At 43.0% G+C, this 13,295-nt stretch overlaps 2 protein-coding genes across 2 annotated transcripts in view; one reads left to right on the forward strand and one right to left on the reverse strand.

Annotated features, from left to right (window-relative positions):
• LOC112068235 (myosin-16) overlaps positions 1-5,394 on the forward strand; it is a 29,551-nt gene extending 24,157 nt beyond the window's left edge. Inside the window, exons 11-19 of the mRNA XM_024135333.2 lie at positions 595-731; positions 1,247-1,350; positions 1,717-1,909; positions 2,168-2,371; positions 2,587-2,712; positions 2,800-2,970; positions 3,127-3,327; positions 3,484-3,630; positions 3,823-5,394. Coding sequence (XP_023991101.2) covers positions 595-731; positions 1,247-1,350; positions 1,717-1,909; positions 2,168-2,371; positions 2,587-2,712; positions 2,800-2,970; positions 3,127-3,327; positions 3,484-3,630; positions 3,823-3,978 — 1,439 coding nt within the window. The 3' untranslated portion in view covers positions 3,979-5,394. The remainder of the gene's footprint in view (positions 1-594; positions 732-1,246; positions 1,351-1,716; positions 1,910-2,167; positions 2,372-2,586; positions 2,713-2,799; positions 2,971-3,126; positions 3,328-3,483; positions 3,631-3,822) is intronic.
• Positions 5,395-7,419: 2,025 nt separating this feature from the next.
• Positions 7,420-12,783, reverse strand: LOC112068236 (growth arrest-specific protein 7; the record flags this gene model as incomplete). Its single annotated transcript, XM_024135334.2, has 6 exons — positions 7,420-8,211; positions 8,324-8,422; positions 8,652-8,731; positions 10,621-10,744; positions 11,550-11,678; positions 12,705-12,783. Coding segments are annotated over 6 exons (625 nt in total), but the record flags the coding sequence as incomplete, so codon positions are not given.
• Between the last annotated feature and the right edge of the window lie 512 nt (positions 12,784-13,295).

Raw genomic sequence — 13,295 nt, forward strand, 5'->3', positions numbered from 1 at the left:
TTTTCTCAGGTTTTTGCCTGCCAAATGAGTTATGTTATACTCACAGACATCATTCAAACCGTTTTAGAAACTACAGAGTGTTTTCTATCCACATCTACTAATAATATGCATATTCTAGCTTTTAGGACAGAGTAGCAGGCAGTTTACTCTGGGTACCTTTTTATCCAAGCTACTCAATACTGCCCCCCTGTCCCAAAGAAGTTAACTCAGTGCGCATGTTGCCTGTAATCCATTGGTTCTGGTTGGGAAATGTACGTACGGTCACTGTGGGGACTACGTCATTGATGCACTTATTAATGAAGCCGGTGACTGATGTGTTAAACTGCTCAATGTACTGGATGAATCCCGGAACATATCCCAATCTGTGCTTGCGAAACAGTCTTGTAGCTTAGGGTGAGAGATGATACATGTTTAAAGCCCAGGGTAAAAAGGAAAACTTCCAGTTACTGAAACAATGGAGGCCATTAGGTGTTCTACAGGGCTCCGTTTTAGACACTCTTTATTTACATGAAAACTATTGGGAAAAACATTCTCATGATCTCTCTRGAGGTGTTTTCTGCGTGACTGAGTGTAACTCTTCTGTCGTTAACTCAGAGGAGATAGTTGACCTGACTGACCAGCTCTCGGATGGAGGCAAGAGCGTCCACGAGCTGCAGAAGACGAAGAAGAAGATAGAGATGGAGAAGGAGGAGCTGCAGGCCTCATTGGAAGAGTCTGAAGCTGCCTTAGAGGTATGGAGGTTACAGTAGGAGGTGGCCATATTGGGTGGAATGGTTACAGTAAAATAAGTCTACACCAAGCATTCCACAACTATTACGTAACATGCATTTAAATGTGTTATCTTAGATCATTGTCACATTCAATATTATTTGATCTCTGTTTACACAAGAGTTAAATTCTCCTCAGCGTACGTCATACACAATGTAAGACTGAGGTGTGGAGGTGAAACAGTGTGGCAGCTATGTGGCAGATCTGACAGTGAGAGGGAAGAAAAGGCCCCCAGACAACATGTTTCAATTAGTATTGGCCAGTCATGCAGGCCGAGAGCGGARAGATCCCAGGCACTGATAACACTACACCAACAGCTATCTGCTCCTATAATCAGCCTGGCCCTCCAGGGACTGGAATCTTACTAGACAGGAGCCCCCTGGCTACTCGGCATAATGGTTGATTCACCCACCTCTCTCTACTTTTCTTTCCCTCGCTCTCCCACCCCCTCGCTTGCTCCCCCCCTCCCCCTCTCCAGGCTGAGGAGACCAAGGTGCTGCGTCTGCATCTGGAACTGTCCCAGGCTAAAGGAGACATGGAGAGGAGACTCCAGGAGAAAGAGGAGGAGTTTGAGGCAGCAAGGTAAAGTTACCCACTGTCAATAGAGCTGCATTTTCATTTAAGAAAAATGTGTTTTTCCCCTCTGCCCTTTTTCTTTTCAACTGAAAGGGATTTATTTTAAGGAATTGTTTTAGCTTTTGGGGAAAATGGCTAACTTCCTGCATTGCAACATATTTTGCCATTGGGAAGATAGAAAAATGTGAAGTTTTATAATGCTATTCTACACATTTTGCCATTGCATATGGCATGTTCATATGCTATCTAGCGAGGCCCCAACGTCCAGGGGGCAATCCCCCCTACCCGTTCTGTAATCCGGCCATGTTTCTTCAGTTGATTGCTCTATTGATAAGCCCCTCCTCTCTCTTTCTCTCTCTCCTCCCCTTCCAGGAAGAGCCACCAGAGGGCGATGGAGTCCCTTCAGGCCAGTCTGGATGTGGAGGTCAAAGGTCGTGGTGAGGGGTTGAGGGTGAAGAAGAAGCTGGAGTCTGACCTAAATGAGCTGGAACTACAGGTGGACCTGTTCACCAAGAACAACATAGAGCTCACCAAGAACACAAAGAAGATGCAGCAGCAGATCAAGGTGAGATTCTACACCTCCATCGCTTCTCTCCCTCTCTCTTTTGCTCTCTCGTCCTCCTCTTCCTTAGTTTTTCCTCATCCCCTTTCTTCCCTTGCTCTTTCCTTTACCCAGTCTCCTCTGCTTGCTCGGCTCTTTCTTCAGTGTTTCCCTCTTTCTCTACCTCCTTTTCTCTCCTCTTTCCACCCTCTGAAAGGAGCTGCATACAGAATGTGATTGATTGATTAGTGGATTGACATCTTCTCTCCTTCTCTTTCTTAGGAACTGCAGGGCCAATTGGAGGAGGAGGTGCGTGGGCAGGAGGAGCGGAGGGAGGAGCAGGCCGTGTTGGAGCGACGCTGCCTCCTGCTGGTGAGCGAGGGAGAGGAGACACATGGGGCGCTGGAGAACGCTGACAGACAACGCAAAACCTTAGAGATTGAGCTTACAGAGACCAACGAGAAGTACAACGACCTCAACAACCAGGTAGAGTACAGACTGCAACACCTTCTGTTCAGTGTTTTCATCAATATTAAATCAAATTAAACTGGCTTAGTTACATTATGAACATTAGGTTTAAAGCGCTCAGTTTCTCACTGAATAAACAATGAAGAACAGAACTTCAGCCGATACATGAATCAATCCTCTCCCATGCTAACCTCATGTTGTCAAGTTCATGGTGGTTTTGTTTCCTGCTGTAGTTCCAGTCAGCGCTGAGTGGTAGGAGGAAACTGGATGTGGATTTACAGGCACTGCAGCAGGAGCATGAGGAGCTGCAGAACGAACTGAGAGGAGCCAATGACAAGATCAAYAAGGCCAACTGTGAGGTAGGACAATACCGGATGTTTGATCATTAGGATCATTGATTTTAATTGACTTGTCAATAGAACATTATTTATAAATATTTTCTCCAGGGAGCACGTGTGTCAGAGGAACTGAGGTTAGAGCAGGACCACACCCTGCACATGGAGCGGGTGAAGAAGGGTCTGGAGGCCCAGTTAAAGGACATGGGCACCAGGCTGGACGAGGCTGAGCAGATGGCCCTCAAAGGAGGCAAGAAGATCATCCAGAAACTGGAGGGCAAGGTAAACGCACACACACACACACTCACATATGCTCAAACACTGTTCCTAAACTTTGAAATGGTTGTTTCTGTCGCATTGCCCAGTTTTTCAGGTTTACAGGGAAAGGTGGGCATCAAAATGTATATTTTCCTAGACTGACCATGTGTCTGGCTCTAGGTAAAGGAGCTGGAGTTGGAGCTGGACTCGGAGCAGAAGCGTCACGCTGAGACGGTGAAGACGCTGCGTAAGAACGAGCGTCGTCTGAAGGAGCTGCTGTTCCAGTCCGAGGAGGACCAGAAGAACCAACACCGCATGCAGGAACTTGTGGAGAGACTCCAGAACAAGATGAAGGCCTACAAGAGACAAGTAGAGGAGACGGTGAGGCTCGTCTGTCTGTTTGCCTGTCTGTCCATCCGTTTCTCTCGCTCTCTCTCCCTTTTCCCCTCCTCTTGCTTTCTCTCAGTCAGTCTCTCTCATTCTGTTCTCTAGACTCCATATTTTGTCTTTACAACATGACTTGCACCTTTCCTACAGGAGGAGCAGGCCAACATGAACCTCGCTAAGTACAGGAAGACAGTACATGAGTTGGACGATGCTGAAGAAAGGGCAGACATCGCTGAGTCAGCCCTCACCAAGATCAGGACCAAGAACCGCGGTAGCTTCAGCAAGGGATACTCGTCTGTAAGTCCTACAACCTTACCGCATTAACTTGAATTCAAGATAGTCAAATCATCATTAATGTTGTCTGTACTGAAACTGTGGGTCACATCTGTGCTTTAAATTCTATAGACATTCTATGTATTGTGTTGAGTTGTTAGTCAAGTAAGTAATCATAACGTTGATCTGATGTTTCGTCCTCTTGCATGTTTCCAGGGTTACAGCACGCCGTACCCCGGGGGGATCGTGAGGTCACCCAGTTCCGTGGGGTCAGAGGGTAGAAGTGAGAAGATCATCAACGACGACAATGACTCGGTCAGCTCCCTCATCCCAGCTTATCTCAACTCCCTGAAGAAACTCATGATAGACTAGCACCTAGGGAGGGAGTCAGTTGGATGTACCAAACATTCCAGTGGGAGCAAAGAAACATGTACTGTCTTATATATGTAGGATCTTAATTTGAGCCAGTTTGCTACAGCAGGAAATGTGGATTATAATTAATGGCCATTTTTGAAGGGGTTGATACATTTTTCATTTGGGCAAATTACATCTGACATTTCAAAGTGGAAATTAAACTTTAGAAGACTTTTTAAAATTCAAATAAAACGACAAGTTTTTGTTTCCTGCGGTGCAGGACAATTCTCAAATTAAGATCCTACGTTTGTATGTTTTTACTTTTAAGTCCAAACCAATTTTCCTACATACATGCAGTGCCAGACATTTCAAAGCAATATTTTTTTCTGGATTTTGTGGTATACAATACATACAGTTGAAGTCGGAAGTTTACATACACCTTAGCCAAATACATTTAATCTTCGTTTTTCACAATTCCTAACATTTAATCCTAGTAAAAATTCCCTGTCTTAGGTCAGTTAGGATCACCCCTTTAATTTTAAGAATGTGAAATGTCAGAACAATAGCAGAGAGAAATATTTATTTCAGCTTTAATTTCTTTCATCATATTCCCAGTGGGTCAGAAGTTTACACACTCTCAATTAGTATTTGGTAGCATTGCCTTTCAATTGATTAACTTGGGTCAAACGTTTTGGGTAGCCTTCCACAAGCMTCCCACAATAATTTGGGTGAATTTTGGCCCATTGCTCCTGACAGAGCTGGTGTAAATGAGTCAGGTTTCTAGGCCTCCTTGCTCGCACACGCTTTTTCAGTTCTGCCCACAAATTTTCTATGGGATTGAGGTCAGGGCTTTGTGATGGCCACTCCAATACCTTGACTTTGTTGTCCTGAAGCCATTTTGCACAACTTTGGAAGTATGCTTGGGGTCATTGTCCATTTGGAAGACCAATTTGCAACCAAGTTTTAACTTCCTGACTGATGTCTTGAGATGTTGCTTCAATATATCCACCTAATTGTCCTCCCTCATGATGCCATCTATTTTGTGAAGTGCACCAGTCCCTCCTGCAGCGAAGCACCCCCACAACATGATGCTGCCAACCCCGTGCTTCACAGTTTGGATGGTGTTCTTCGGCTAGCAAGCCTTCCCCTTTTTCCTCCAAACATAACGATGGTCATTTTGGCCAAACAGTTCTATTTTTGTTTCGTCAGACCAGAGAACATTTCTCCAAAAAGTACGATCTTTGTCTCCATGTGCAGTTGCAAACCATAGCCTGGCTTTTTTTATGGCAGTTTTGGAGCAGTGGCTTCTTCCTTGCTGAGCGGCCTTTCAGGTTATGTCGATATAGGACTCGTTTTACTGTGGATATAGGTACTTTTGTACCCGTTTCCTCCAGCATCTTCACAAGGTCCTTTGCTGTTGTTCTGGGATTGATTTGCACTTTTCGCACGTGGCACACGGCTGCGTGGTACCATGGTGTTTATACTTGCGTACTATTGTTTGTACAGATTAACGTGGTACCTTCAGGTGTTTGGAAATTGCTCCCAATGATGAACCAGACTTGTGGAGGTCTACAATTTGTTTCTGAGGTCTTGGCTGATTTCTTTTGATTTTCCCATGATGTCAAGCGAAGAGGCACTGAGTTTGAAGGTAGGCCTTGAAATACATCCACAGGTACACCTCCAATTGACTCAAATMATGTAAATTGGCCTTTCAGAAGCTTCTAAAGCCATGACATAATTTTCTGGAATTGTCCAAGCCGTTTAAAGGCACAGTCAAGTTAGTGTATGTAAACTTCTGACCCACTGGAATTGTGATACAGTGAATRAATTATAAGTGAAATAATCTCTGTAAACAATTGTTGTAAAAATGACTTGTGTCAWGCACAAAGTAGATGTCCTAACCGACTTGCCAAAACTATAGTTTGTAACAAGAAATTTGTGGAGTGGTTGAAAAACGAGTTTTAATAACGCCAACCTAGGTATATGCAAACTTCCGACTTCAACTGTATAACAACAATGTTAATGTTAATGAGATTGATGATTTCATCGTATGATCGTATGATTTAATCCATCCTAGGTATTTGTTTGTGATTCAGTTCATAATACTGATGATAACCAAAACCACTCTTATTAAAAACTTCATCACATTTATATTCTACAGCTCAAATGTTCTGTAAAAAAATATAAAATTGATGCTTGGTTATAAAGACATTGATAGACAGTTTAAATACCTACATAGAGAAGTTAAAGGAAAATTTGTGTTCACTTTTGACTCTCATTCTACTTGCTCATCCAAAGAGTTTGACCAAGTAAAGTTATATAGCAGTAATGTGCATGACCTTTTACAACTAGGGGGCAATATCCTTACCTGAAATCTGCATTTGTATCGCAAGTCTTCCACTGGCATCTGAGGTTATACCCGCTTGCATGTCGAGTAAGAATTTCAGTAACACTTTATTTGGCTAGTCCATCTGTAGATGCTCCAGACTATCAGTAACACTTCAACAAACCATCTACTAACTAACCTTAACCCTTATTCCAAACCTAACCGTAACCTTAGCAAGCAATTGCTTATCAACAGATGGTTTGTTGATAGTACGACCGTCTGTAGAGCATCTACAGATGGACTATCCAAATACACTGTTCCCAGAATTTTGGACAAAGATGCTATATCAAAGTTTACCATTATATAAATGTGCAGACATATATATCACTGCCAAAACATTTTTTACATTACTTGTCCAAAGCATTTTATTGTTGAATGTAAAAATGTGTTAAGAAATAAAACCTTTTTTCATTCCTTAAATGTCTTCTTGTACCCTCAAGATAATTTGCCAGAAACACAAACACCTACAAAAATCACCTGGTTCTATTGTCAAATAAAAAACAGCAGAAAGGAACTACCAGAGATAGATGTAACATAAAATGTATATCTATATATTTACCATATCAATGCAAAGACATTAATGCCAAACATTCAGCAGTTATGTCCATATGCAGAATCCTTGGAACMTTCAAGGCTCTTGTTGCACCAAACAAACAATAAATGGAAAAGTCTGTACAACATGTATGCGTGTGCATGGAACAGTAGTAACATGTACGTAATACTTACAGGAGAGAAACGGGATCATGATATACTGTAACCATTTCAACTTCAGTTGAGGATCTACACCCAGTTAGCACGTCTCTGAAACAACGTTGTCGTCATTTCATTTAGTAGAAAAATAATCATTGTGTAATATCACTTTAATATATTATCTGTACCATCACTCCTGTGTAATGTATATATATATATATCATCTGTTTTACTGCGGATTCCACTATTTTACATCCTTCATTCTCTAGATGTTTTACTTCTACACCCCATTATCTTACATACAGTATATTCATCTTGTATTTACAAAAGCACATTCCCTTGTAACAGCATCCCAGTTGTACTGCCCCCTTAGAGACTATAATTCAAATGTTGATCACTTCAACAGTAAGGAAAACGTCACAATACATTGTAGATCTGTTCAATTTGTGTCAAGCTCTCTTCCAAACGACCCATTTGATATACGTTTGCAGAATCAATATTCACCTTAAAAACCTTTTGTTCACCTCACTTTAGTTTCAATTTAGTGGCGCAGATAAAATATAATCTATAAATTGGAATGCATATGATGTACGGTTATTACATAAAAGCAGCAGTAGCTGTTAAATTTCATAATTAACCTTTGCGTCAGTATTTCAGTTGGCCAACCATTTACAGAATTTGTTTTGGGGTTATAGCTCACACAGCCTCAGTCCCACAGGCTTGTACTGTAGACCATAGATTACGTACATGTCAAAATAGCCATGCCGTTTGTTTATGTTGGTAATACATTCCCCTCACCTGAGTTTGGCCCATATACACACCTGTCTTCCCTATAGTAGTCCTCTAGGTCATAATGAACACTGTCTGTCTACCATACATATAGAATACTCAAGGGCATCAAGTCTCTCTCTCTCTCTCTCTCTCTCTCATGACTTATTCTCATTTCTCGGGATGTCCATAATATCTCAAAGTTGACTTTAGTAAAGGGGCTAAGGTCTTGAAGCCCTAGTATAGATTGATGCTTGTGGATCCACGTGTGTGACCCCTGGGAACCAGGTGTGTTATATCTCAATGTCCACAGGCCTGATGTCTCCTGTCTTATGCTCCTGGACCCAGAGCTCTCGGTCTTTAGCTGGGTCCACACTCTGTAACAGCTGATCCACTGGCTCCATCGTCTGCAGGGGCAGGTGGAAAAACAATCAATGCCCTGTATGTTTGTGTGTGGYAAAAAAACAAACAAGGCATTTAGTGCCCTCTAGAGGTACTACGAGGTGGTGCTTGACTTACACTCTGGTTAAACATGTCCGTCTCATGCCGCAAGGTGGTGTACTGACACAGATGCTGTCGTATCATCTCCACCCTCTCTACCTCCAGCCTCTCCAACTCCTGATGGACAGAATGGATTGAAGGGAACGGGGTTTTACAAGACATGATTCAGATTCCTCCTTTCTGTCGTTAAAACCAACGCCTCGATAGCCAGCCTCACCGTTTTTGGAGATGGCTGGAGTAGAAACAGACTAGCACCCAGGCTACCAAAGCAATAAGTTACATACAGAGTCACTTTTAATAAAAGGAGGAAATCCAAAGGAGAATATGAACTACAGATGAGTCTCACCAGGCTTGTGGTCACCATCTCCTCAAACCATTTGGACTGGGACTGGTTGTAAAGGTCGACACAGCGCATCAGGTCATCTCCTGGTAGAGACAAAAATAATGTTTAGACAAACCTATCTATACTTTGGACACTGGCTGGCACCTTTCTCTCTTCTGGGTTTATGATGCATGTTCAATAACTTATCCAGCAGGGGGAGCCCCAGTCTAAATATGAACTTACAAAAGAGAACGCCCTCTTCCTTCTTCTCCTTGAACCTTAGCGCCAACAAAAAAACGATAACTAAGGCTCACGTTGCAGTACAACCTGCTATAAAGGAATCTATATCCGATTTCAGTCTTAGATAGTGTTTTATTTGTTTGTATTTTATTAGGATCCCCATTAGCTCCTGAAGCAGCAGCTACTCTTCCTAACACATCATCAGATGCAATATGAATAATACACAGTTCAGTCTGATACATTCTGATTACAGTGTAATACATACCGACAAGAACATGTATGTAGCCTAACATACCCTACTCATAAAATAAAATCAGAGCGATGCCTCTAAAATTACAATGATGTGTGACTAACCCAAGACAGTGATGGTCAATCCCTTCCCTTCTCTCCCTTCCCTTCTCTCCAAACTTCTCTGCTTCATCAGTTATTGCCTGAATGTCGACACTGAGATCATCCTAACGTGCATGTTCAAACCTATTATCCCACGCTGTGTTTACTTCCCTTAAGACTTAGTAATTAATAGTATGTATTTGGAGAGGCACAGTACATTGTGTTTAATGAATTGCCTTTAGTCAGGGGTAGAGAACATATCTATGGGGACTGGGACTGAGAATGTAGCCTTGCTAAAGGCTAAGCAGATGCGTTGTGTTGTGTGTTGGCGCTCTCTCTCTGTCCTCTCTGCCTCCTTCACACGACTGTCATAGCTGGCACACGCACCACCATCACCATCGTCACAAACAACTGCTGCTGCTTTTCACACAGACTACGCAAGCAAAGAGGAGGTGTGAGTGTGTGTGGTGTGTGAGCGCGTGTGTGCGCGAGTGTGAGCAAGTTTGTGCGAGAGTGTGTGTGTTCATCCACCTCTCACTGCGAGTATCTGGCGAGCCAGGATGTGAGTGTATGGTCCAGCCATGATGTCACTCTCCGGATGAGGTCATCTGTTTATTCTCAACAGTTACTTTTCCAAATCTCTAACCGTATAACTACATTTTGTCTACAGCATTCTCCCTCCCTCCCTCCCTCCCTCCCTCACTGCCAGAAGGTTAGCCTCCAGAGGGAAGCATGGAGAGAGATAACCCCCCACACCCACGCCTGTCTACAGGCCTAGAGATGCACTACACTGCGTTTCTGTTCTCCATGTCGTTCCACAGACCCCCCCCCCCCAGTCTCAGTGAAACTGCTGATAAACCAGTGACTCATACACAGTTAAATGTCTACTGTACAGATAGATTAAAACACATGGTTTGCAGTGCCATCTCCATCTGATAGTCAAAAAAGGAGGCCCTTAAACATGCCCCTGAGGGATGAGATTCAGCCTCAAGACACCTTTCTGTTTCATTGCACCATTGCCAGCTTCAAGAGCTTCCTTATAGGAACTTTCCTTTTCTTCTTGTTTATTGCTATATTTGCTATTCTGCATGTGTACTCTGTCTCCACGGCAACATGCCATTGGACATAACACTGACCGCACAGTCATGACGACTGTTTGTATATAGTTTAGAGTGTCTGTTAAGCAAGTCATAAACAACTTTTTGTTTAAAGTTAGGTGTTAGCTAGCTACATCTAGTCTCACTTGGTAAGATTTGTACTATAAGAACCTGTAATCTGTACAGATAAAATACTCAGACACCCAGAAGGGGACGTAATTAATGACACCCCTATCAGTTATAACAAACATGTGAGTCTTTGACCCCACTGGCTAATCCCACAGTGACTGATGACCTTTGGTTTGACCTTTGACCTGGACTCTGACCTGCTTGTGTGGACTTCCGCCGGGCCTTCTTGATGTCCTCCTCGATCTTGTTGCTTAGTTTGATCTCCATCTGCTGCGTTTTAACCTCCAGGTCCTTCTGTCTGTCCGCTAGAGCCTTACGGGCCTACAGAAATATATTAAGATGTTATAAAAGCTGTTATGAATGCTTATAGCTGCTGAGTCTTCACCTCCAGGTCCTTCTGTCTGTCCGCTAGAGCTTTACAAGCCTAGAGATGCATTCAGATGTTATAAAGGCTGTCATAACATTGTTATAACCTGTTAAGAACGCTTATAACAAAGCGAATGGGGACATACCAGAGGGTATTTCAGTAGGCCAGGTGTAGGCAACCCTGGTTCTGGAGTGCTGCAGGCACTTCATGTTTTTGATTTAACCAACCTGGAAGACCAGGTGTGTTGAATTTAGCTCAGTTGGACGTCATTGCCTTCTTGGAACAAAATCACTCCAGGAACAGGGTTGCCTACCCTGCGGTAGGCTACTACTTGCTATTAGCCATGCATTATGAATGTCTAAATAACTGATGGTGAGCAGTTGACAAGTCTATGGTAGCTACAGGGATCGGTCCAATCATTATTTATAGAAGCACAGAGGTAGTGTTTGTGTGTGTGTGTGTGTGTGTGTGTGTGTGTGTGTGTGTGTGTGTGTGTGTGTGTGTGTGTGTTGACAGGAAATGGTCCTCTACTTAGGGACAAGTTGTGGAATTTTAATCTCATGTGAGAAGATTCCTGAAATTCTACAGCTGCAAAGTGCATGGACGGTTATTATTGCGTCAACTTTTGTATAACTAATGTAAGTAGCTCTGCATAAGACCGTCTGCTAAATGACAAAAATGTAAACGTAGATTTTTGTGTATGTGTGTGTGCCTGCATGTGTATGTGTTTGTTGCGCCTCGTTGCGTCAGGATGCGTACCTTCTCCACGGCTGTGTGCCGTCCGACCAGATGTTTCCGTAGTTCTGCGATGTGATGGTCGAACCGCTTCATGTCCTTCTTAAAGTTATCTCTGAAAGTCAACAGAGGCTTCTCCACCTCACTCTGGAGCTGAAAGAGTTCAAGAACAATACATGCAGACCTCATTGGAGACAACTGTTAGGAAGGCCTATAACATTACCTGGGGGTTTTCCTGTTTAAGTCATGTGGTTAGTAAAAACAGCTGGCCATGGCCTTTCCTATAATAATGATATATTGTGTTGACAGTTGTGTTGTTTTTGTCTTGTTTTTCTATGCCTGTATCTCATATCCTTAGTGGCTAAGGGACAGCTATTTACAAAAGCCCCTTTTACCCATAAAACGTGTTTATCTGACAGAGCTGTCAATGAGTTATAGTCACAAATGTGTCTCTCTAAAACATAAAAGTAGGTCAATGTAGAGTTTGATTTGTGAGCTGCTTTGATTCTACTGAAGAGTGTCTGCTTAGGACCAGGAGATTATTTACGGTTGGGAGACAGACTCCTACCCATAAACAGTTTATAGAAATTATACGGGCAAATCAGTAAATTATGAAATGCACAATGCAGGAGGAAACATTATTAAATTACTGCAGAAACCTGATTGAATAGGACACAGATTTAAGGATAATAAATAGCTATTGAAGAGATAGGAGGTGCATGAAGAATGTATTCAAATCTGCTCATTTTCTCTCCCCCCCCCTTTCCTAGATAAAACTCTGCTCATTCTCTCACTCTTTGCTTCCATCTCTCATACTCCCCCCTAAACCTCAAGCTGTACTAAATACAGCACATCTGTGTGTGTCTGTCTGTCTCCAGAGAATTGAAACACTGACGTTGTTTTCCTCAGTCCAGCTGGGCTCCTGGCTGGAACCTCTCTTTCTCTCACACACACAATACACACCCCCACACCCCTCTCTCGCTCCCAAGACAAACCAATCATACATGTGTACTTCGCAGCAAGGGGCCAGAGAGTAAATAGGCCTCAATTAAGTGTTACAAAACCACGGGACACAATGTTAAATAGGCTGTACTGTGAATTGAAGTCATGTGGAAAATAATTCCCAAAATGTGAAGTGTTTTCTTTGTGTAAAGAATACAGTCCAGTGCAATACAGTACCTTAGAGGAGAACTTGAGGTGAACCTCAGCCTCTTCAGTCAAACTCTTCTTCAGCTGCGCCCAGGCTTCCCCTAGAGTACTGAGGAGAGAGATAACACACCAGTTAGACCACAGAGAAACCACACTATCACTGTATGACACCACGTAGTACTAGGAGACAGATAGAGAGAGGGGGGTAATAGTAGAAAGAAGGGTAGGAGTGAGAGGACCACATCCTGTATGAGCTAAGTACCACTCACATCAAGAGTTAAGACCACACAGGCTTTACAGAGAGAGAGAGAGATAAAGTGAGAGCGAGCGAGAGAGAAAGAGGGAGCGAAAGAGAGAGAGAGAGAACAGAAAGGAAGGAGTACGAGAGATCATGAAAGAGGGAGGGGGAATGAAAAGAGGAGAAGTGTCAGGGTGGATCCCGCCAAACAGAGAGAGCGATGAGGTTTAAACTGAAGGTTCAGTTTAAAAGTTCATAGGCTGCACATAACCCAGCAGGCAGCCCATCTCACAGTTGTGTTTGGTCCTCTGCAAGTTAACTGGCTGGTTAGGATGTATAGACTGAGGATATGAGATGAAGCTAAACCCTTTCACGGCTCCTTC

The sequence above is a fragment of the Salvelinus sp. IW2-2015 genome, unplaced genomic scaffold (assembly GCF_002910315.2).
Source record: "Salvelinus sp. IW2-2015 unplaced genomic scaffold, ASM291031v2 Un_scaffold317, whole genome shotgun sequence".
In the NCBI taxonomy this organism is placed as follows: Eukaryota; Metazoa; Chordata; class Actinopteri; order Salmoniformes; family Salmonidae; genus Salvelinus; species Salvelinus sp. IW2-2015.